The 27,247-nt window shown below is 36.7% G+C and overlaps 1 protein-coding gene across 1 annotated transcript in view; it reads right to left on the bottom strand.

The window, feature by feature from the left end:
* Positions 1-222: 222 nt before the first annotated feature.
* Positions 223-27,247, bottom strand: part of LOC118763691 — a 31,600-nt gene continuing 4,575 nt past the window's right edge. The window contains exons 2-4 of the mRNA XM_036503473.1: positions 10,056-10,134; positions 2,938-3,075; positions 223-371 (exon numbers count right to left, since the gene is read on the bottom strand). Coding sequence (XP_036359366.1) covers positions 223-371; positions 2,938-3,075; positions 10,056-10,128 — 360 coding nt within the window. The 5' untranslated portion in view covers positions 10,129-10,134. The remainder of the gene's footprint in view (positions 372-2,937; positions 3,076-10,055; positions 10,135-27,247) is intronic.

A 27,247-nucleotide genomic window follows, 5' to 3' on the forward strand; every position in this document is an offset into this window, starting at 1 on the left:
TAGAAGAATTTCAATTTTAATTCTGCCCTGAAAAAAAAAACAACAACAAAGAAAAAAAACAGATGCTTTTCAAATTGAAAGAAAAGAAGAATGATTGTAACGAGTTTTCAGTTGAAGCATTTAACCGGACGTTAGAGCTGGAACTGAAGAGGGTGTGTGTTACCACGACAACTGAACAGAGATATCGCGAAAATTTGAATTAAATAGCTCAAAAATATATACTCACTCTACACATTTTCCGCCTGATCTTGAAGTGATTTGTACGCGATTACTTCCGGTGATATTGCACCTGTGAACCCAGCAGACACCATCTTCCATGCCCGACCAAACTTTATCTTTCTTGACACAATTGCCATTATTCTTCCGACAATCTGTTTTTGAAAAGAAAACCAACAATATATTGGCTATTCTATCAAATAATTATCTTTCACATAATTATGGCTAAAAAAGTTGGCACAAGGCCGGCGATATAGATACACAGATACATACGTACATATGTACATACACTCGCATACACACATATATATGCGTGTGTGCATATATATATATATATATATATATATATATGTGTGTGTGTGTGTGTGTGTGTGTGTGTGTGTGTTTGTGATTATATATATATATCTACACATTTCTATATATTCATATGTATGCAGATAGATATGTATGTATGTATGTTTATGTGTGTATATATATATATAGAAGTATGTATGTGTGTATATACAGGGAGAGTTTACGAAAAAAACAAAAGCCGAAGACAGGTGGTGTACAAAAAAACAGATTTTAGTATGTGTGTATATATATATATATATAGATGTGTGTGTGTATGTGTAAATATATAAATTATATATATTTGTATGTATGTATGTATATATATATATATATATATATAATATATATATATATATATATATATATTATAATAATATTATTATTAATATCAGGAAAACAATATTAGAAAATTCTTCAGAAAGATATATACGTATGTAAAATAATTGTTGTATTAATAGAACAATTATTTTACACACGTATATATCTTTCTGAAGAATTTTCTAATATTGATTCCTGATATTAATATAACATATTATAAAATATATAATAATCGCTCGTATCAATTACATAAATACTTTGATACAATAGAGTACTCAATACAAATTCAGTATCATAATATTCTCATTGAATATATTAACTAAAGATTTATATATTATAATATATATATATATATATATATATATATATATATATATATATATATATATATATATATATATATGTGTGTGTGGTGTGTGTGTGTATATGCATACATATTTGTATATGTATATTTAGCACCCAGTAATATGAAGAAGTAATTCCTTGAGCTGCGTGCCGAAGCGAACTGTCGAACAGGCAAACCACATAAACTGAATATGTTCGGTCGATGATAAATATTGTGTGTGTATGTATCTGTCTGTGTATCTGTGTCTATGTGTGCATGTGTGCGTGCGTGTCTGCTGAGGTGCGTAATCTCAGACTAAATCAAACCTTGAAGTTCGAAATCCGTACACACACTGATGTGAATTGATGTTACATCTTTATATATAAAAGAGAGGTTGTGTGCTGTCCGTCTCCTACAATTTAGATTCCTAACTACTCCCACGTTTTGCGGTGCAGTTTAATCAAAACCGGGTATCTTATAGTCGTGATTCATATCGAGCCCTTCTGGGTATTAGCGCGCGTCTACGATGAGTCTACGATTAAAAAAAAATTTACCATCATTTATTTTCCCACTTTTAATGCATTTTTTTGCTATTTTTTGTCTATAACTCTCTAAAAATGCTTATATAGTTATTTCCCTTACAAACCCGAGCAACGCCGGGTAATACTGCTAGTTTAGATATAAATATAGTTTAAGGACACTCACAAAGCTCATTCTTTGAAATGTATCAGTCGACTTATACTTCAAGTTAGACATTGAAGTATGAGAGTCGTTTATTTTATGTATCTTTATCCTTAGGACTCATAAGGCCGGTTACCCAGCTTTCATGGCGTTTAAGCGACCAAAATCTCCGTGAACAGGGCGCTTGTCCGTTACTGGCTTGAATACCAGTAATTTTGGAGGTGAAGCATCCAGTCAATTTCCTCAACTCTAGGATTCGACTGGTCCCTTAACTTTCGACCCCGAAGGGTTGAAAAGTAAATGCTGTTAAACATTCCGGACGATTTGCTATGGATTCTACCTGCTCACCAGAATCGTGATAGCGCCTACCAAAATGTTATGCGGTATTTAAATACCTTTCTTTTCGTATTGATATCAAACACTGGAAGCACTCCGTCGGTTACGACGACGAGGGTTCCGGTTGATCCGAATCAACGGAACAGCCTGCTCGTGAAATTAACGTATAAGTGGCTGAGCACTCCACAGACACGTGTACCCTTAACGTAGTTCTCGGGGATATTCAGCGTTACACAGAGAGTGACAAGGCCGGCCCCTTGAAATACAGGTACAACAGAAACAGGAAGTAAGAGTAAGTTGTGGGGAAAGAGTACAACAGGGATCACCACCATCCCCTGCCGGAGCCTCGTGGAGCTTTAGGTGTTTTCGCTCAATAAAACTCACAACGCCCGGTCTGGGAATCGAAACCGCGATCCTATGACCGCAAGTCCGCTGCCCTAACCACTGGGCCATTGCGCCTCCACTATCAAACACTACTATGTTGAACATTACCTTTCGTCAATCGTGTTCAATCAAGGGAGAAGCCATTGTCTACTGAGGTTGATGTAGCTGTCTATGAGTTGTGATGCGTCAATGTCACAGTTAACACAGGCAGATGGTTAATAATGAACAGTTGCCGAATTTGGCCTATCGCATTCAAAAGAACGCCAATATAATATTCGGTGTGATTTTGCTGTTTTAAGACATGTAGTGAAGAAAGGAAACCAAAAATTTATTTGCCAACTTACACACAGATTTTGCATATACTTTCCATTGAGTATCACTCATTCGGTGACACGTTTTCAAGGCACACATTATTTCCGTCTTTTCCATCCATGTATCTTCGTATTTGCGGCACTTACCCTCGATTAAACATCCATCGCATTCTGAATAAAGATACATACATTATAATTATACCTACTAAGCATTATTAGATATTTTACAAGGCAGATTTATTATAAACTAGAAGAAAGTAAATTTGGTTCCAATACTATCCGAGATCATATCCTTTGCTTCCTTCTAATTCATATATGAAATTCAGTCGGATCATTAACCTCTTTTCCCAGTCCTGTTTTGATAAAACAAATACTCGAGAGGAGTATTTTGATACCAATTTAAGGAACTGATACGGTCCTCTGCAAAGGTTTCTCCTACACACGGTCGTGGTTTGGGCACGCCAAAAGGTTTTGGTGTGAACTGGCAAAGAACATACTGTACAAGAAACTCCGGTATTCAGGTTTTGGTACAGCTGTTGTTTGCTGAGTAATATCTGTGAAAGCTAAAATAATTAAACTACTACTACTACTACTACTACTACTACTACTACTACTAATAATAATAATAATAATAGTGCTCATGGGAACTGCCCATATCCTACGCAGAATACTTTCTATGTAATCTCAAGTTTTAAAACAAACATAATTTTCTTATGGTTCCTTAAACATTCTCTAGAACAACGCTATGTACAAAACCAAATGTATGGCACCCTAGGCATAACACCAACATCAGCTTTCAACTTGCTGTCTCTTGAGGTCTCTGGGTGAGACTTGGAGCCAACTTGTACAAATGTAAAGCAAAAGTTAAACATAAAATAATATTAATAATAATAATAATAATAATAATAATAATAATAATAATAATAATATAATAATAATAATAATAATAATAATAATAATAATAATGCCCTGATGCAGTACCAGGCAGAAGCTCTCATGGCTTCTGATCTTAACTGATTGGAAGTGTTATCATGTACATTAAAGGTGGTCTACTGCAAATATTCTGCTCATTATCCTAGATTTGCTTGTCAGTTGTTTGACCTTAACCTGGTGGGCAAGTTCCTTAGTGGCTGATGATATATGCATCTCTGATCGCAAGCGGAAGTGGCGGGGGAACATCATAGCTATGTGTTGAGAGGGATTCTTTGGGGGTTTAAATAATTCAGCTTTAGAAACATGGGTGTTTCGTTCAACATCCTTAAACAAACCTTATTCAGGAACCTTTTGAACAGATGGGTTACTCGATCTGAAGAAAATTCTAACTGGGCCACACCTGCAAGGTCACGTGCTGTTTATCTTGATATGAGTTCACCATGCCGCGCACGTATGGTTGTGATGCATGTGCCTGGTGTACCCTTATCAGACAGGTAGTCATGATGGGTACACCGTGCTCGATTATTTAACCCCAATGTCGTTTTGATGGCGTGAACTGCTGTCTCACTCAAGAACTTATAATAACATAGAGTTCAAAGATATAATGGAAAAGGAAATGAAAGAGAAACTGAGGGTGGAGTATTTCCGAAGACTGAGGTTCGTGTTGCGCTCCATATTCACTGGATTGAATAAAATCGAAGCATAGGCGCAGGAGTGGCTGTGTGGTAAGTAGCTTGCTAACCAACCACATGGTCCCGGGTTCAGTCCCACTGCGTGGCATCTTGGGCAAGTGTCTTCTGCTATAGCCCCGGGCCGACCAATGCCTTGTAAGTGGATTTGGTAGACGGAAACTGAAAGAAGTCTGTCGTATATATGTATATATATATATGTGTGTGTGTATATGTTTGTGTGTCTGTGTTTGTCCCCCTAGCATTGCTTGACAACCGATGCTGGTGTGTTTACGTCCCCGTTACTTAGCGGTTCGGCAAAACATACCGATAGAATAAGTACTGGGCTTACAAAGAATAAGTCCCGGAGTCGATTTGCTCGACTAAAGGCGGTGCTCCAGCATGGCCGCAGTCAAATGACTGAAACAAGTAAAATAGTAAAAGAGTAAAGAGAGTTAATACGTGGGTGATAGCATCACTTCGGTTTTGAGTAGGAGAATTATAAAATGGCAAAAGTGAGGAGTGAAGAAAATGAATACCAAGATCAGAAAAATGTTGACAGTAGGTGGAGCGTTCCACCCTAAGATAACACCGTTAGGCTGTACTTGTCTACAAGAAAGTGGGGGGGGGGTGATTAGTTGCCAGGACTGTATCGAAGCAAAGCCTAGCGTGGTATATAAAATTTTAAGGCGGCGAGCTGGCAGAAACGTTAGCACGCCGGGCGAAATGCTTAGCGGTATTTCGTCTGCGTTACGTTGTGAGTTCAAATTCCGCCGAGGTCGACTTTGCCTTTCATCCTTTCGGGGTCGATAAATTAAGTACCAGTTACGCACTGGTGTCGATGTAATCGACTTAATACCTATGTCTGTCCTCGTTTGTCCGCTCTGTGTTTAGCCCCTTGTGGGTAATAAAGAAATAGGTATATAAAATATCATGGAGTCACTGTTAAAACACACGAAGGAGGCCGACTTCATCAATCAACACAGAAAATTGTGTAACGAAAGAAAAATTTAAACAAGAACAAAAAAGCAGAAAGGTAAACGCATGGAATGAAAAGAAAATGTACGGTCAGTTTGCAAGTGATGTGAACTTTAAAACAGATACAGAGGACCGGTGGCTATGGATGAGGAGTGACCTGAAGATAGAGTCTCATATGCACAGCTCAGGCACAAGCGTTAAGGGCGAACTATGTGAAGTGCAGAATAGACAACACTACCGATAGCGACAAATGCAGAATGTGTGGTGAGAGGGATGAAACGGGTATGGTGCATCGTTAGCGAATGATCGAAATTGGCAGAACGCGAATACAATTGACGCCATGACAATGTGGCAAGAATGGTCCATTCGGAGCTATGTGGTAATCTCGACCTACAAAGAGCCAAGATGTGGCATGAGCAAACTCCAGGAATCACCGAAAATGAGAATTGCAAAATCCTGTGGGATGCAACAAACCAGTGCAATCACCTGACCAGTCATCGGATACTGGACAGTGTTGTGGTCAATAAAAAAGGAAGAACATTATGATAATCGGCGTAGCTTGCCCCGGTGACAAAAAAGATCAATGTGAAAGAAGAAAAAAAATAAACAACTATGACGATTTGAAGTGGGAAATACGAAGGTTGTGGTCAAGGAAGAGAGCAGACGTGATAACAATAGTAACTGATGCTCTTGGAAGTATCAGCACTCTATTACCAACATGAATGAAAAAGATTGGTGCAAGTGTGAAGGTAGAACACCAGCAAAAATCAGCATTGCTTGTAACTGCAAGAATTTTTCGCAGGGTTCTTGAAGCATGAGCAGTAAACAAGTGTGAGTTTAGTCTAATGGCTGTGGACAGCTGACACTTTCCATCATACTCAGCAAAATAAGTTTAATACAATAATAATAATAATAATAATAATAATAATAATGATAATAATAATAATAATAATAATAATAATAATAATAATAATAATAATAATTATAAGAAGAAGAAGAAGGAGAAGAAGAAGAAGAAGAAGAAGAAAAGAAGAAGAAGAAGACGACGACGACGAAGAAGAAGAAGAAGAAAAGAAGAAGAAGAAGAAGAAGAAGAAGAAGAAGACGAAGACGAAGAAGAAGAAGAAGAAGAAGAAGAAGACGAAGACGAAGAAGAAGAAGAAGAAGAGAAGGAGAAGAAGAAGAAGAAGAAGGAGAAGAAGAAGAAGAAGAAGAAGACGACGACGACGAAGAAGAAGAAGAAGAAAAGAAGAAGAAGAAGAAGAAGAAGACGAAGACGAAGAAGAAGAAGAAGAAGAAGAAGAAGAAGAAGAAGAAGAAGACGAAGAAGAAGAAGAAGAAGAAGAAGAAGAAGAAGGAGAAGAAGAAGAAGACGAAGAAGAAGAAGAAGAAGAAGGAGAAGAAGAAGGAGAAGAAGAAGAAGAAGAAGAAGAAGAAGAAGAAGAAGAAGAAGAAGAAGAAGAAGAAGAAGAAGAAAACGAGTATCGCTGAAATTTGATGTTACACACCGTATTGGTCGGTATGTAAGACACACTATATTTTTAAATATATCAAACTATTGCTCAGCATTATATGCTGCCGTATTACGGAACGGAAGACCAGCTGTTATATACTAACGAACCTGATGAGCATAGGTATGCTATCTATAATAATTCTTACAAGAGGCGGCGAGCTGACAGAAACGTTAGCACGCCGGGCGAAATGCTTAGCGGTATTTCGTCTGCCGTTACGTTCAAATTCCGCCGAGGTCGACTTTGCCTTTCATCCTTTCGGGGTCGATAAATAAAGTACCAGTTTCGCACTGGAGTCGATCTAATCGACTTAATCCTTTGTCTGTCCTTGTTTGTCCCCTCTGTGTTTAACCCCTTGTGGGTAGTAAAGAAATATATAATAATTCTTACTGATGACAAAATATTGAAAGCCATATCTTCACGTTCGGTTGGTACAAACTTATGAAAAATTGGAACGCTACGTCAGCAGATATTTACAGATGTCACAACATCCGATTATATGTCCTCTCCCGGTATACGTAGCCCACATCTGAGGGGTTTTACATTATTTAATGATTGTGTTGGCTTTGTGAAACATTTTATTAAAATATCTAAATGAAAATTGACATATCCACTTGAAATAAGTGGATGACAACAAAGCCATAGCTATGGCGCACCTCCCTTGTGGCTGATCGTAGTTATGTAAAACATCACAGTCAGAAATACGTGTTTCACATCCTTTATCGCAATTCCTTTGACCAAAATTTAAACGAGCATGCAGTTTGTCTAACAGAAGATTAAGTACTTCACTCATACTGTATATTGATGATAAATTTATAGTTTCGTATTTTATTTCAGTATGCCATCATAATCTTTTCTACTCTAGTCGATTAGATTGACCGCAGTGCGCAACTGGTACTTAATTTTTCGACCCCGAAAAGATGAAAAGCAAAGTCGACCATGGCGGAATTTGAACTCAGGACGTAAAGACAGACGAAATACCTATTTTTTTACTGCCCACAAGGGGCTACACACAGAGGGGTCAGACAAGGACAGACAAACGGATTAAGTCGATTATATCGACCCCAGTGCGTAACTGGTACTTATTTAATTGACCCCGAAAGGATGAAAGGCAAGTCAACCTCGGCGGAATTTGAACTCAGAACATAAAGACAGACGAAATACCGCTAAACATTTCGCTCGGCTGCTACCGATTCTACCGGCACGCCGTCTTAGTAGACTATCATATTATTGTACGTACATGCACAGAATCATATATTTTCCCCACGGTTAAATCATAAAGAAAATTGAGAAATGGTCATATTAATACAATTAGATTATAAATAGACACATAGTTACTTCAATTCCATTGCACGTATGCATAGTAATATATCTGAGAAATAATTATCGGAGTAAAATAGTGTGTAAATTAATGTTTTATGACTTACTATACGAATTTTAACATAAGTACTTCTCAAACACTGGCCTCTGGGTACTTAACCAATCTCCAAGATATAATAGTTATATATGCTTCAAATTACACAAATGCTTTAATAAAGGAACGTTACATTGGGCACAGTGATAGAGACCATGTACTGTAAAGGAACTCTTGCACAGTGAATAGAAACATATAAATAGTGGACAACATGCTTGCAACATACGGCAAGATTGGTTAACATAGAAATAGATGAAAGTATTGTAAGCAAACTATACATTATGAGACATTTAGGTGTGTCTATACAATAAAACCTCAACAAGGATTTCTCACATAGTAATCCCGCCTGTATTTTATATATACCAAGTTGATGTATCAACAACGAGAACATTATATGAAAAAGGGTTAACGGCTAAGTGAGAAATGAAAATAGATCATTGATATAAACTAAAGCGTGACCCTAGAAAAACAAATGATAGTATAGTATTAGTTATGAGCGTAGGTATTCATGAAAGTCACTAGGCAACTATTAGGGAAATTGAATATCAAGCATACCAAAATATTGGAATAATCGATCGGATACATTCGAATATGCCTATGCATGTGTGTGTGTGTACGTATGCGTCAGTGTACATAGGTTGGTACAAATGTGTGAACACGAATATACGTAATTATGTGTGTGAGTGTATGCAAACAAGTATTGGTGTGTGTGTGTGATTATAGGATAAGTATCGCTAGAAAGAGGTGCATGTCTAAAAATGAATGCGTGTATAAACGAATGTAATTAATTGCTTTACTAGACGAATTGATCAATGTTGACGGGTCCAATATTAATGTGTAGCCTTTGATGCTCAGATATAAAATTTGACTATCAAGCAAGTGGCCATTTTTGCGACTGCCTTGGAATACAGGATTGTCTAAGTCTAATTACGGCGATCATTTATTGAAGGTGACTGAGTGGGATATTTTCTTGTAACAACAAAGAGAATTCTCGGGGTGAAACGCAGTCAATTATCTAATCAAATTCCTCTTACTGCCCCTCCACCTTATTTACCAAATTTCTTCCTGTATTTGTAGTGTATTTATATGATTAGTCAGAACACCACGCCTAGGATTCGTATCGAGGAGCTTACTGGCAAAATCGCAATCCCAGTCAACATATTAGATTTTACGAAAAGCAATTTGGTCAACTTTGCCATGTACTGTAAAGAAACTGTTGCACAGTGAATAGAAACATATTAATAGTGGACGACATGCTTACAACATACGGCAAGATTGGTTAAAATAGAAATACATGAAACTATTGTAAGCAAACAATATATTAAACTAATTTGCTTACTCCATTCTTACGTATTTTGCACAGAACCAAACACACACATACATATACTTACATGCATACAGACAGATACACACACACATTAATGCGTGTATATTTGTGTGTGTGTGTACGTGCGCGTACGCTTGTATGTGTTTATGTGTGTGTATACACATTATCAATTTATAGTAATGGGAATATCGATGAGTGTAACACAATTTCAAAAAAAAAATACGAAAAGACTGATTGATTAAAAAGATGAAAGAATTAGCGCTCATGCAATTTTCAAATGTTTGATTATTCAGTATATTTATATCGGATTAGAAACTTACCTTTCTCCTCTTCCGGCTCGAGAGCAGTTACTGCTGTCAAGAACAACAGGTAAAATGGAAATAGCCGTGTCATATTGATCTGAAAGTACAAATGGAATTGGAAGTGATCGAACTTAGTGGTTCATTTCTAATTCAGAGAAAAAAGGCAAGCAGCACAAATAAATAAACGTGTGTATATTTTGATCGTGCGCGTGTGTACAAAAGTGCATCTGCATATGTGTGTGTGTGTATATGTACAAGTTTAATAACATACCCCAATTATATAAATACATATACGTATGTTGTGAGTTGTGACCCCCTTCGGTCATGACTGACCGTGGGTTTGCACCTAGAAAGTTACCCTCTAAGGCACAAGTCTGGGCAAGATTGTTTATGGAAGACCAGCAGTCGCCCATGCATACCGGCCTCCACTCTCCACGCCACCAGTGTTATCCAAGGGAAAGGCAAAGGGGCCGATACAGCTTGGCACCCGTGACGTCGCAACTCATTTCTACAGCTGAGTTAATTGGAGCAACGTGAAATAAAGTGCCTTGCTCAAGAACACAACACACAGCCCGGTCCGGGATTCGAGCTCACAACCTCACGATCGTAAGCTCGACGCTCTAACCACTGAGCCATGCGCCTTCACTATGCGCCTTCACACGTATGTATATAAATGTTTTTTAACTTGTCTGTACGGTTCATGATTTGTATTGCCACATTTACTGTTATTTATTATTAATAGTAATATATATATATATATATAACAATAATAAATCTCTGAACGAGATGTAAACAGTAACTGCACGACAACGTAAGGTATACTAGCCATCTCAATATGGCTAACCACTAAGGGTGGGTGTTACTGTAGCTTGTAGCCCCAGGAGATCATCGTCTCCAGCTGGCTTTAAGCACACTTTCTGTGCCTTTATGGTATTTGCAAAGGGAGGACATCCCTCTCTCGTCAACCTAAGTGATACGCACGGACTGCAGTTTCTAGGTATTTGCCTGTCTTCAGCGTACGGCAATCACCGGTTTTCGATGAAGGGAGTCCGTTTTCAAAACCTTATTTATATATATATGTATGAATGTATATATATGTACATATATATATATATATATATATATATATATATATATATATATATATAATATATATATATATATATATATATATATATATATATATATATATATATATATATCCTATTCAAAAAACTATCCAACATTGGTGTCTCTGGAAAGTTACTGAAATGGATCAAGTGTTTCCTGACAGACAGATCTCAACATGTTGTAGTTGAAGGGGTAAAATCAAGCCCAGCCAAAGTCAGTAGTGGCGTTCCGCAAGGCACTGTGCTGGGCCCACTTCTTTTCATCATTTACATTAATGACATTAATGACATCATCAAGCACAGCAACATAAAAATCTTTGCAGATGACTCCAAGCTACAGAAGGTCATAAATGAGGCGAGTGACCGGACATGCCTTCAGTCAGATCTACTGGCTGTTATCCAATGGGCAGAAAAAAACAATATGCTGCTGAACGAGGATAAATTTGAGCTAATCCACTTTGGAAAAGAGGATGCCCTGAAACTCCCATACTCCCTTCCTTCAGGTGAAACTCTCGCGGCGTCCAACAACATCAGAGACTTGGGAGTAATTGTGGACAACAACATAAGCTGGGCCACTCATATAAACACCAAAATTGACATGGCCCGCAGAATGTGTTCCTGGATTCTCAGAACTTTCCAGTCGAGAGATATCCACACCATTATCCTTCTCTTCTCCACTTTTGCCCGACCCCACCTTGAATACTGTTGTCCACTGTGATCTCCCCACACAATACAAGGTATCATAAAAGTTGAAGCACCTCAAAGGGCAATCACAAAAAAGATAGATGGCATGACAGGCCTCGACTATTGGGGTCGACTAGAAAAGCTAAAACTCTATTCTCTCCAACGTCGTCGTGAGCGCTACATCATCTGCATGATGTGGAAAATATTCCATCAGCATTGCCCAAATGATGTTGGCATCACCTTTAAGGTACATCCAAGGCTTGGGCCCCGTGCCATCCGCCCAAAACAAAAATCGCACTCTCATCTCATAACAACAATACGGCACAATTATTTCACCTCAATTGGCCCCGCTCTCTTTAACATCACACCAAAACACATTAAAACAGAAACTGACCCTATAGGGTTCAAGAAGTCTTTGGACAGATTCCTTCAAGAAATCCCGGATAAACCCCCTACACCCGGATATGTCTCTGTAAACAATAACTCTCTACTTGAGTGGGCCATAGTGCCCAAATTCTGACTTGAAAGACTTCACCAGGTGGTGCTATTAAGTTAGACATGGCCTGGGCCAATAATGGCCGAAACCTATCAAAGTATCAAAGTATCAAAGTATATATATATATATATATATATATATATATATATATATATATATATATATATATACATACATACATACATAAATATATACATATAAACGTACATACATACATATATATATGTTTGTATTTGTGTGTGTGTATTTATATTCAAATAAAGGTTATAAACCTCATTAATGGATATTGAGATCCAATCAAATTGCTGCTTACTTTCCAATCCGTAGAAAGTTCAACTATAAGGAAACCATATATGCAGCTGTCAGAGATATGATATTTTATAATTAATAAATATTTTATTAATTACCTCTCCATTTTCTCTTCATTCTTTATGGATATATAAATCACGCACACACACATATATATATGTTTATATGTATATATATATGTATATATATATAATGTATATATATATATATATATATATATATATATATAATATATATATATATATATATATATATATATATTATATATATATATATATAATGTGTATATATATATATATATATATATATATATAAACACGCACACACACATATATAAACACATGTATATGTATGTTTTTCTATGTGTATACATGAGTGTATATGTGCATATGTGTGTGCGCGTGTGAGTGTGTGTGTGTGTGCGTGTTTATGTGTGTTGATGTGCATTTTGGTAAACAGACAAATGTAAATAACTATATTTCGGTATATTTAGAAATAGTTTTGGCTCTTTGATATTACACTACCTCATTTTATTCATTGTGAGAATAATCGGTAATGTAAAACTTAGAGTTGTGATTGAACAGAATTTAAGATTACTTGCAAACTCTCCATCAGGATTGAGCAAATTTTGACAATCTATAAAGGCTCTCAGGCACACGATCACCTACACAAATAGATTCACAGACACAGACACACACACAGACACACACACACACACCACACACACACACACACACACACACACACACACACACACACACACAATTTATAATACGTACAGGCCTTCAAATATGCATGAAAGATTGCGTACATATGCATATATGTATTTGTGTGGAGGCGCAATGGCCCAGTGGTTAGGGCAGCGGACTCGCGGTCATAGGATCGCGGTTTCGATTCCCAGACCGGGCGTTGTGAGTGTTTATTGAGCGAAAACATCTAAAGCTCCACGAGGCTCCGGCAGGGGATGGTGGTGATCCCTGCTGTACTCTTTTGCCACAAATTCTCTCACTCTTACTTCCTGTTTCTGTTGTACCTGTATTTCAAGGGGCCGGCCTTGTCACTCTCTGTGTCACGCTGAATATCTCCGAGAACTACGTTAAGGGTACACGTGTCTGTGGAGTGCTCAGCCACTTACACGTTAATTTCACGAGCAGGCTGTTCCGTTGATTTGGATCAACGGGAAAACCTCGTCGGAGTGCTTCCATATGTATTTGTATTTATATAATATACTTTTTTTAACATCAAGTTTTAATATATATTTAAAGATATTGTGTTTCAGATCAAACTTTTGTTAACGAAGATTGCACAGTATATCCAGGCTTATTGTAGATTTTAAAAGAGAATTGCTTTGCTGAAAGTAAATTAATGTGTTACTCTATAACATGTATTGATTCCATTTTCTGGTTAATGTTCTTTCTTCGTAGTCTTTATCCATACATCTATGTTATTTGTATCTAGATATATAAACACACACATGTATAAACATTAAATTGTTATACTAGATAATAATAGAGTCAATGATATCTTCGCAAATTATTTTCCCGTGAATTATTTTTTTCTCGTGAATTATTTGCTCCGTAGTGAAATTATTTTCACACTGGTGGCTTCCATGATTCGGCGCAAAACGAATCAGTTGCAGCGTAGACTTCAGCATGAAGGGTTGGGGCTCTCTTCCATGGTAACGCCAACTGAGGAAGGTGATGCCCGTCTAGAAACCAGTCCATGTGAGTCCAAATACTTGAATGTATGCTGAGAGATTGCCTTAGCCCGTTTGCTTTTGGTCGGTTCATTTCTGTAGATATCAGTGTATTTTGGTGATTTAAATATGAGTTTTGACTGTTATTTCCAGTAGGTAGACACATTTAGTATGTCCTTTGATTAATTTGAAATTTGAAAGATTATATATATATATATATAATATATATATATATATATATATATATATATATATATATATATATATATACAGACACATACACGAGCATATACTTATGTCTAATCTCCATTTATTTTACATGTTTCAGATCATTGGTCACGCCGGAATATCGCCTAGAATGGTTTTAATCAAACAAATCGTCAACAGTAATTAATGTGTTAAAGTGTGGTACTTATATCTTTCTTGTTTATCGAACTGCCAATGTTACGAAAGCAAAAGATATATCCGAAACCGATGGCAAGCAGTAGGGCAACGAGCCCAGTCACCAAGACACAAACACTCACACACACATAATGTACTGGAGAACGGTAACGCAAGCGTAGTATTGATATTTACGTAATAGCGCTCACTTATATGACAACTTGAAGTCTAACGCATTTCCAGATAAACAAGTAAGCTTAATTTGTGTTACTCGTTCGCGCGAAACAGCTGTAAAGAGAAAACTATTACGTAACTCCTTTTCTGTATTTTGTACTTTTTCTCTTATTTCCTACTCTGTGTATTGTATTTCTTTTAAGTACAGTCATTGATCATGCCTGGATTTATCTTTCTTTCTATCCCAATATTTTATATTTCATATATGACCGGCCTCCATACAGTTTCTCTCTATTACATTCTCCCACAGGGGACTGATCGTCCTGTAGCTGGAGTAGAAGACAGTTGCCCAAGTTACTACTGAGTTCCAACCTCGTGGTTGAATATCCTATTTATTAACTAAATAGCGAAGTGTTACGGTGTATGTATGTGAGGGTGAAAGGGGGAGGGGAAAGATGGTAGGAAGTGAGGGGGTGGAGAACAATATTTGTGAATATATTACATAATACATATATATTTCTATGATCAAAATACCAGGAAAATTCATTTTTCAATGGTTATAGAATAAATATTAAATATAAATATATATATATATATATATATATATATATAGGGGTAAAATATGAAAAGTCAACGAAAATGCACATTGCAAATAAAAAAAGGCTTTTTATGACAGGTAACGACAGATATATAGATTTGGATGGACTGAGGTAGTAATAAGAGTCATAAAAGTCATCATTATGAGATGATTATAAGATGATAATAAAGTAAGAACTCTCTTACTTTATTATCATCTTATAATCATCTCATAATAATGACTTTTATGACTCTTATTACTACCTCAGTCCATCCAAATCTATATATCTGTCGTTACCTCTCATAAAAAGCCTTTTTTTATTTGCAATGTGCATTTTCGTTGACTTTTCATATTTTACACTTACATTTCCACGTGTATGTTATATTTTCTTTTTGTAACATATTTCTACTATATATATATATATATATATATATTAATATATTAATATATATATTAAATATATATATTAAACGGTGGCGGTGCATCAGCATGGCCGCAGCTCTGAGCTGAAACTAGAGAAAAAAATATATATAAACGTGCACAACAGACGTTTTATCTTTATTTTGATTTTCATAGTCTTCCTCTTGAAAATTCATTAGAATGAACTCGATGGTACAATGGACAACCTTCAACTTTCTCGGTTAGATTTTAACAAACGGTTCACTGCAGTGTTAAACTCGTGCTTATCCTGCGTCGATCGTCCCACTTTTACAGGTATCGTCACATACACATACACACGCGCACGCAAAATAAGAGACACACACACATACACAAGGGTAACCATATGTGTACGCGTGTATTGTTGAATGAACAAATGAATGAATATTCCCATTTGCATCACAGAATCACAGAAGATCGCAGCTTGAGAGAAAACCAGATCTATTATCCATTCCCTGTTTCTTTATACTCTGCACTACGTAGAGTATCAATAGATCTCAAATTCCCTTCTCATTTGACTTATTGTTGAATTTCGCTCTCTTCACATTCGGTTCAAATGCAGTAAGGTTTTTTGCTCAGAGTTGTTCTTTTTCTAGCTTGATTAACTTTCAAATCCTTAGCCTGTGCATTTACATGCGTGTACATACCGCTGCTCTCTTTATAGATGCAATTTAATGAAAATAGAACTGATTCCATGCCAGCGGTCTTCCAGCGCGCTGCACATTAATATGCAATTTCTGAGTCGCCGCGTTACTATTGCATAGCCATAAACGAACGAACGTTGTGTTAGGGCATGATTTGTCGACTACTACTTTTTAGATTTGTACTAGGAATCCTTCACATCAGTAAGGTGGGGGAGCCAGTTTAGTCTTGGAAGATAGGATCATGAAACAGCTTCTAGCGTACATGTCACCAGTAACTCTCCGAGGAGTCTATTATAATATATATATATATATATATATATATATATATATATATATATATATATATATATATATATTACTGGAGGAGCGTGGCTTAGTGGTTAGGGTGTCAGCACCTTGATCCTAAGATTGTGTTTTCGATTCCTGGACCGGGCGACGCGTTGTGTTCTTGAGCAAAATACTTCATTTCACGTTGCTCCAGTCCACTCAGCTGGCAAAAATGAGTAACGCTGCGACGGACTGGCGTCCCGTCCAGCTGGGGAGCACATACATCATAGAAACCGGGAAACCTGGCCGACGAGCCTGGCTAGGCTTTAAAAGGGCGCAATATATATATATATATATATATATATTTATATTTATATATCGTCGCGCGTCGTCGGTTACGAAAGAGAGGGATCAAGTTGATCCGGTCAACGGAACAACCTGCTCGTGAAATTAATGTACAAGTGGCTGAGTACTCCACAGACATGTGTACCCTTAACGTTGTTCTCGTAGATATTCAGCGTGACACAGAGTGTGACATGTCTGGCCCTTTGAAATACAGGTACAACAGAAACAGGAAGAAAGAGTGAGAGAGGTGGTGGTGGCAGGGTCCGCCAGGTGGTGGTGGCGGAAAAACAGAAAAGGCGAAAACAGGTGGTATAGACAACAAACAGATGTATTCGTTTAACGCTCGGGAAATGAAAAAGCTTTTAATATTTCGAGCCTACGCTCTTCCCCAGAAAGAAAATACAGAATGTGTAGTGGCTAACTATCCATGATGGGGAATGCCATAGATGAGATCCAGAGACTCTCAGTTTGTGCTCTGTGTAAGTTCGATCTATTAATGTAAATATCTATATATTTATTCTTAAATATTCATAGTCCGAAAGCCTTCACTATTTGCTTTCTCTCATTTTTCATGTATACATTTAACATATTCAATTTGCTCATCCACATAGTTGTCCCTCTCTGTCTACATATGCAGACACACACACACACACACACACACACACACACACACGCACACACACACACACACATATATTATATATATATATATATATATGTATGTATGCCCATATATATATAAATATATATATACTATATAAATATATATCTATATACATACATAATATATGTATATATTCTTTTATTCTTTATATACAACACACACACGCCCACACACATACACACACACACGCACACACACACACGCACACACACATATATATATAGGCACGCTAGTGTTTCGATTATATATATATATATATATATATGTACACACACATATATATCTATATATATATATATATATTTATGTATGTATGTATGTATGTATGTATGTATGTATGTATGTATGTATGTATGTATGTATGTATATACATATACATGCAAATGCTTTCAAGTCCTCTGCCTCTCCTGCACATATTGCTGCTCTCTCTTAGAGATGCACTTTAATAAAAATAGAACTGATTCCTTGCCAGCGGTCGTACGGCGTACTGCAAATTAACATGCAATTTCTGAATGCGTCACGCTACTGTTGCATAGCCATAAAACGAACGTTGTTTTAGGGCATCATTTCTCAACTACTACTTTTTAGATGTGTGCTAGGAATCCTTCATACCAGTAATACCTAGTGGGGGAGCCAGTTTAGTCGTAGAAAATAGAACTTTGAAACAATTTCTAGCGGCCAAAATCTCACCGTGGAGTCTATTATAATATTTATGCATGTATCTATCTATCTATTTATCTACCAGTGTACCTATATATATATATACACTGTCAACAGATGAGATCCAGAGGTTTTCAGTTTGTGATGTGTGTGAGTTCGATCTATATATATAGATATCTACATATTTATTCTTCGCAACTTGCTTTATCTCGTTTTGCATGTATAATTTTAACATATCCAATTTTCTTATACGCATTATTACCACTCTCCCTCACTCTATACACACACAGATACATACATACATACATACATACATACATACATACTACATACATACATACATACATACACACACACAACACATATATATATATATATATATGTATATATATGTCTATATATACGTTTAAATATTTGCTAAACTGGCAATATGACCATTCCGAAATATAACAATGTCTATATATATAAATATATATACTATATGTCTATATATATACTCTTTTACTCTTTTACTTGTTTCAGTCATTTGACTGCGGCCATGCTGGAGCACCACCTTTTAGTACTTATTCTATCGGTCTCTTTTTGCCGAACCGCTAAGTGACGGGGACCTAAACACACCAGCATCGGTTGTCAAGCAATGCTAGGGGGACAAACACAGACACACAAACACACGCATACATATATATATACATATATACGACAGGCTTCTTTCAGTTTCCGTCTACCAAATCCACTCACAAGGCATTGGTCAGCCCGGGGCTATAGCAGAAGACACTTTCCCAAGATGCCACGCAGTGGGACTGAACCCGCAACCGTGTGGTTGGTTAGCAAGCTACTTACCACACAGCCACTCCTGCGCCTATATATAAAGATATATACTATATGTATATATATATATATATATATATATATGTATATATAATATATATATATATATACATAATATATATTCTAGTTGCCATGTCACCCGAAGACACTTTTTATCGGGAGAATTAGTACTCCTTTTTTCTTTTGACTTGCGCGAGAGAGTTTGAATTACTTTGTGTGTATTTGATTTCTTTTTGTTGCTTTTGTGTCGGGTGGGAATGATTAGGCTTGGGGGAGGGTGGGTCTGAGAGGGTGTGGGTGGGGTTGGGGTGGGTCGGGCTTTATAGTTGGAATCCCTTGCCTTCTTCGTCTGTTTTACAGTGACCTTTTCCCACTTATCCTCCGTTGCTGCTACTTCCTCCTCCTTTCTGGAACTCTTCGACCTCTTTTCTTTTTCCTCCTCCATATCTTTTATTCTCTTCTCGTCTGCATTTTTGGTTTCTGAAAGACTGTCCGCTCTAATGTGGCCCTTCTGGCCACATTTAAAGCAGCGTGGGACTCTGCCCTTCATCCTGACCGTCGTTATAACTTCACTCATGATTATTGGCTCTGTGATATTTTCCAGAGTCTCGGCTGATCCTTGAACAATCATGTTTAGTGTTAGTCCCTTCCATATCATGTTTTCCCTTTTTGTGGCCTGGAGCACCATTATACTGTCCTCGTTACCAAAGAGAACAGCGTCTGTTACCCAGGCCACATTGATTTCCGGCGGTATTCCTTCTTCACTTATTCTTGTTGCTCGTAGTCCTCGGTAAGTGGGTAAGAAGCACCATATCCTCACTTCTGATAGATGTCGCCGCTTGACTGAACAGGTCAGCAGGCAAGAAAAGAAAAAGATCGGCGACAGGAAAGTATGTTGTGACCAAAGGGAGAGAGAAGAGAGAGAAAACGAGTAGCGAGGGGCAGAGAGTGGGGAAGAGGAAAGGGTCGTCCAAAAAGAAGCACCACTCCCTCACATCTGATAGACGTCGCCGTTTGTTTCCTTGCTGATACCGCGTCCTTGAACCTCACCTCCACTATTCCAAACATCGAACCTTTTACCAGGTACACGATATCTCTCCAGATCGGACTCAGCGCCTTTTCCTCCTGTTCCGTAGTTACAATGTCAATTTTATCTTTACTTATCGAAAAGGTTCGGTACATTATTGTTCCTTTCCTTGTTTCTTGCGGGGTGGGCACAGCTTTACCCCAAAACCATCCCGGCTCATTAAAGCTTTATGCCTTCCGAATTCTTCGTTATTTATTTCCTTCTCCTGGCATTTTGCCACGTTGGCAAAATTCCTCTTTTCCATTTTTCGTTTATTGTCCATCTTCCAGATAGCCTCCAGTAATTCTTCTTCCGCCGACGATATGTCTGAGAAGATTTAGTCTTCTACAGACATGCTTTTACCAAGCTATCTCTCCTCTGCGAGAAGAGAAAGCAGAAACAAACAAACCGTAAACACAAAAACCGTTAAAATCAGCACGAAGCAATCCTCCCAAAACAGTAGCACACACACACACACAAAAAAAAAAAACGGTGTAAGCACCTTGAAAATATGCCTGCAGAAAATTAAATTAGTTAGAGTTTTGCCTTTTATAGTTGTAAATATATATATATATATATATATATATATATATATATATATTATATATATATATATAATATTATTAGAGACAAAACCACTATTTTGCAAATCAAACAAGGAAAGACTTAAGTGGCGATTTATTTACTTTATATTAAAATTTTTTATGTATTGATTAAGTCTTTCCTTGTTTGATTTGCAAAATAGTGGTTTTGTCTCTAATAATATTATATAATATTTTACTATAAAATTGGATTCAATCCTAAATCTGATTTTTCCCTGTAAATTTGGATTTATTCCCTAATATTTATTATTATTATATATATATATATATATATATATATAAAACTGGAAGATGGAAGATTTATGTGTATAAGGTGTAGCCGAGTCAATGATTGACCAGGGTATTTTATTGTTAACGTTTTTTGCTTGAGTTTATGTACATATGAAGCCATTGAAGTAGTGTTACTCGTTATATTCGGTTTAAGTGAATGTATATGTGCTAAAAGTTCAGAAAGCTCCCTATATTGCGTGAGTTAGCAGTTTTTGTAACAGTGCACTTATATATAACGGTGGACCTTCTACATTTGCCTACGAAAGGACATGATTTTTTTTTTGCATGTGCAATATTTAGTTCTATATTTTTGTTCTGTGGTACAATCTTTAATACTGTTATAATTATTTGTTGTGCTGCCTGGCGTTATATTTGAGTTTGTTGTGGAATCATTTATAATAGAATTAGGTAGATTTACTGTTTGTATGTTATTATTAGAATTTTGCTGAGATTTTGTTACTGTTATAGTATTGCGATGTATTCCCGTAATGTTATCTATTGAACAAGTATTCATGTTGAGTATTATTTGGTGTTCTAGGACTCTTGTCTATTTCATTACTACTATTATTGTTGTTGCTGTTATCTATTAAACTATTTTTTATATTTATTAAGTATTCGTCTATTAGAGATGGCAATAACTAATCCTATGTTCGGCAATGTAGAAAAAGATATTTTAATTGATGATCTATTAAATATATGGTGACACTTTTGATTATTACGAAAGCTATTTTTGGCTATGTTTAGAAATGTTTTTGCTAATCCTTTAGCAATCGAACAAGTGCAGTATATATACAGAGAGAGAGAGAGAGAGAGAGAGAGAGAGAGAGAGAGAGAGAGAGAGAGAGAGAGAGAGAGAGAGAGAGAGAGAGAGAGAGAGAGACAGAGAGAGAGAGACAGAGAGAGAGGGACAGAGCTGCTGATTTAATATCATTTCATGCAGTTCTGAAGTAAAAATAGCGGGTCTGTGTGGTAAGCATGGATCTTTCATATAGGGCCCTAGATAATATCCACAAAATCTCTATCTTCCCGCAAGAGGATACACTCACTTGCCAAAATAGCAACAGGGTTTTCAAATCTGAGCGTGCATGTCTGAGATTTACTCACTTGCACCTGCAACCGTATACATTCATTCTCATACACACATACACACATGCATATATAATTGTGGGAGTGCGTGTATATGTATATGTGTACACATAATTAAGTATGCGTGTGCGTGTATATATATATATATATATATATATATATATATATATATGTATATATCTCGTTAATCAAATGAATTCAATGGCAATGCAATCTACTGAATTTCTAATAAGAGAGACAGAGAAAGAGAGAGGCAAATTGCACGGAGGACGGCAAATGAGCAATCGAAAAATCATACACGGGACATGTTCATACTCATCCCTCATCAGTTATCCGTCAAAAGTCATCACAATTTCAAGCCATTATCGGTAGAATTATTCGTTTTGGTGGCTTCAACAGCAAAATGCTGCTGAGAAAATTGAGCGGACCGTAAAGAATAGAGGAACAAGTGATAAACGACGGAATAATAAGAATAAGACCTAATGGTAAATGACACAAGTAGAAGTTATAAATATATACGCATAAAGGTCTTTCGGCTATAAGACATCGTAAGACAAGACATGCAGAAGTGACGCTAATTGAAAAATGTCCCATAGGACTTCAAATAGAAAGAAGAAAGGTAACAAAGAAATAGGACAATTGAACGAAAGGTAGAAAAATAAGTGTAACCCCCAGCCTAAAACTGAATGGTAAAGTACAAGAGAGTTTGCCTGAATAGGTCAGCAGGCAAGCAAGAACAGGATCGGCGACAGGGGAGTATGTTGTGACCAAAAGGAGAGAGAAGAGAGAGAAAAGGAGTACCGAAGGGCAGAGAGTAGGGAAGAGGAAAGTGTCGTGCAAAGAGGAAGGAGAGTAAGAGGGGTCGAAGAAGAGTAGAGAAAGTTAGAGAGGGAGAGATAGGATGAAAAACCAATTGGAGACTGGGTTTTTAGGGCGCAAAACAAGACTAGTTCGCTAACGGACATATAACGTGACGGACTTGAATTTTTACCAGGTGCTCTACAATAAACAAGCTCAAGGATTAAATTTCCAAAATCCGAAACTTGGAATTATTAACCAAATATTTTTACTAGCATTCATAGCGTAATTACTTTTGAAGGTGTTATATTTACTTTTAGATCGGTAATAGGGGAATAAATAAGGGTTATCTGCCTTCATTCGCTTTGTATCAGTGCGTAAGTTATGTTTGTTATCAATAATTCTTTACGACTAGAAATCTTATCTACATTATTGAATTTACAATTAGACTGAGCAGAATCAATGTAGAAAATTTTTTCTGTATAACCTGCTTTGATTAAGGCAGAGTTATAGAATTCAGCGTTATTATTATTACGGGAGACAAATTAAATCTAATCTCCCACTGCTGTTTCGTCAAGCTATTGCTAGGAATTTTCCAAATAATTCTAGATATTACTCTATAATTAATTCACATAAGGTTAGGATATGTTTTTCAAACACAAAAAATCTCTTGCAAATTATATCTTCTCATAATAACAAACTGTTAAATATTAATACATTTACTAATACTAACGTTAATTTAGCTACTACCATCCAACCCTCTTGAAATATTAATAACAAGGTTATTGTATCTGAAGTCAATCCCAATAGAATTAAATTTATGTCAAGTAACTCTAAGATTAAAAATTCTATATACCAGTGTATAATCAGTACTCGTAATAAAGTACGATTTTACATTGGAAGCACATCGTTAGAGTTATCTAAGAGAATTTCTATCCATTACTCAACATTTAGGGATAGAAATAAACGGAATAGTACCGGTCTCAGCAAACTGATTTGGGATTTAAAAGACCACAATGAACAATTTCATTTAGAATGGTTGATCCTCTCAATTTCGATACCATATGACAAAGGCAAGAAATTCTGTCTTCTCTGCAATTCTGAGCTATTTTTCATTATTTTTTCTAAAAATACTCTAGTAAACACGGTTATAGAACGAGCATACAGATGTAAGCATTGGCAGAAACATACTTTTAGTGCATATAAGTAGTCTCTATCATTATATATAGTTTAGACTTTAATTTCCTTTATATTTAACATTCACTATTAATATCCCTACTCTTTCTGTTAGCTACTTATGACGTTATATCATATAACGTTTTTTTAAACAATATTAATAGCGTTCTGTCTATCGCTATACGAATCCATCATTTTTTGCTAAAATGTCGTATTGACAAGTTTCGTTTTTTCACTTTCCCGAAGAGAAGATTGCATTGTTTATACCTTTTATTCTTTTGAATAAGTATCAGTGGAATTTTTGAAACATATGTAGAAAGTAAAAATACTTGTTTAAACCTGCGTTAACTCCATTTTTTATTCATATATATATATATATATATATATATATATATATGAAGGCTTTTTCGTTCGTCCTCTTGTGTTTGTTTTTGTACATGTATTTTAATTTTGCAGTCTTATTGTTACGTCTTGTTTGTGTTCGTACTCATTTTGCCCCGCTGCTTGGAATTTTATTTTAATTCTCTCGCAGAAGGCCTATTGGATTAGTGTTCTGTTATGCCTTCGAAACATGCCTGACTCCTCTAGCGACAGCTGATGACGGGGGTTTTGTCCTTGTGTAGCTCGTCCTGTATTAGTTTCTCGTTTTCTTGTTTTTCGTTTTCCGTTTTCTTTTTTTTTTGTATTTTGGCTTTTTCCGTTTCTACGTCTTATTGTGATGTCCTGTACTCCCGTATAATTATTTATATATGCATGTATATATACATGTAGATGTAGGTACGTACATATATGTTTGTATGTATGCATATATTTTTATTTATCTCCTATATATATATATATATATACACATATATGTATATGTATATATATATATCTGATACATATATATATAAAGAGAGAGAGAGAGAGAGAGAGAGAGAGAGAGAGAGAGGGATAAACATATATACATGTCTATATACGCATACATGAGTATAAATACATGTCTACTAGGTCTGATCAATAAGTATCCGGACTGCTGCTATAGTAACGAAGCTAAAGCACGCAGTGCAATGCAGCTTGCCACAAATTGACCTTGAACTCAGCTGTGCATGTACACTAATTTCAACGTTGTAGCTCATTTCCGCTGTTTACGGCAGTGCTTGGAAGGAAGATGTGTAGCGTGTGACCATCGCATTCACCATGACAGAGAAACTTGTCATGGTGATACATGCTTACGCAAAGTTGCAGAAAGTGTATGGAGATGAGTGTATGCACCGCACACAAGGGTACGAGTGGTTCAGACGTTTCCAAGATGACTGAAAAGTGTTGATATTAACGAACATTCTAGGAGACACATTTAGTGCTCATGCACAGCAGAGTTTAAGGTCAATATATGCCATCCGATTTCACTCCGCGAGCTTTAGCTTCGTTACTATAGCAACAGTCCAGATACCTATTGATGAGACACTTATATATATATATATGTGTGTTTGCGTGTGTGTATGTGTGTGTGTGTGTGTGTGTGTGTGTGTGTATATATATACACACACATACATACACATACACATACACAAGTGGACGGCCATAAATATATAAAGGCATGCACATACATACACAAATGTATTTTATATCACATTTTATCATATTTATACGTACGCACGTCAGACTAAAAACAAAAAAGACAGTCCGAATTTTCCTTTTACAAGACAATATTCTACAATACATTTGCAGAACTAGTGCTGATTCCAACATTTGGGGTACTTGTCTGTAGAAGCAATCCTCTTCATAGACATTAAAACCCGCAAGCTTCTAACATCAACTGGAAATCTCCACAAAAATCGTGATGCCGACAAAAATCGTGATGCCTCTACTTAAGAAGTTATAGGAGGAGGAGAGGAAGCACTCCGTCGGTTACGACAACGAGGGTTCCGGTTGATCCGAATCAACGGAACAGCCTGATCGTGAAATTAACGTGTAAGTGGCTGGGCACTCCACAGACACGTGTACCCTTAACGTAGTTCTCGGAGATATTCAGCGTGACACAGAGAGTGACAAGGCCGGCCCTTGAAATACAGGTACAACAGAAACAGGAAGTAAGAGTGAGAGAAAGTTGTGGTGAAAGAGTACAGCAGAGATCACCACCAGCCCCTGCCGGAGCCTCGTAGAGCTTTAGGTGTTTTCGCTCAATAAACACTCACAGCGCCCGGTCTGGGAATCGAAACCGCGATCCTATGACCGCGAGTCCGCTGCCCTAACCACTGGGCCATTGCGCCTCCACTAAGAAGTTATAAGGGAGGTATGGGCTGGAGATTAGTGCAGGCAGCCTTCGAATGTCCCATAGTCTCTGTCAGACAGCACTTGCTAAACAACAGTATCAAAAATAAATACATTAACTTTGCGTTGAAAAGTTAAGAAAACAGTATCCTGCGTGTTTGATATGAGCTCCTCAGGAAGTACTCTCTCCGTGATGATCTCCCTTACATCCCCAAATCAGCAGAACTAAGTGAAACGCTCAGCATACCAAGAAAAATAAGACCATGCATGCGTGTTTCCCGTAGACGTGAAGAAGATAGTAACATTGACGTAAAGCGAAGCCTCTCTTGGATGCGTGACCGTTACTTCACATCACGCGGCGAAGGTTATGCATTTGCAATCCAAGAACAGGAGATTGCAAAAAAGTACCTAATCAATAAAAGATACAGTGAAGCTCTTGGAGTTTCAAGATGCAACCGTAAAATGTAGATTATGTCCTATTACTGTATAAGACATCAGATATGTAATTAGCAGCTAACCAAAAATGTCATCAAAGTACCACCTCCCTATGTGACATGACGTTGTCGCAAAGACAATATACAATGCCATTCGGAAAAAAAATATAGTACCATGGAATAAATACAGAGAATCCCGTTTTTATTGAATATGTACACAGATACCGACAGAAGTAATACTAGTGGAACATTC

The sequence above is a fragment of the Octopus sinensis genome, linkage group LG6, assembly GCF_006345805.1.
Source record: "Octopus sinensis linkage group LG6, ASM634580v1, whole genome shotgun sequence".
Classification (NCBI taxonomy): domain Eukaryota; kingdom Metazoa; phylum Mollusca; class Cephalopoda; order Octopoda; family Octopodidae; genus Octopus; species Octopus sinensis.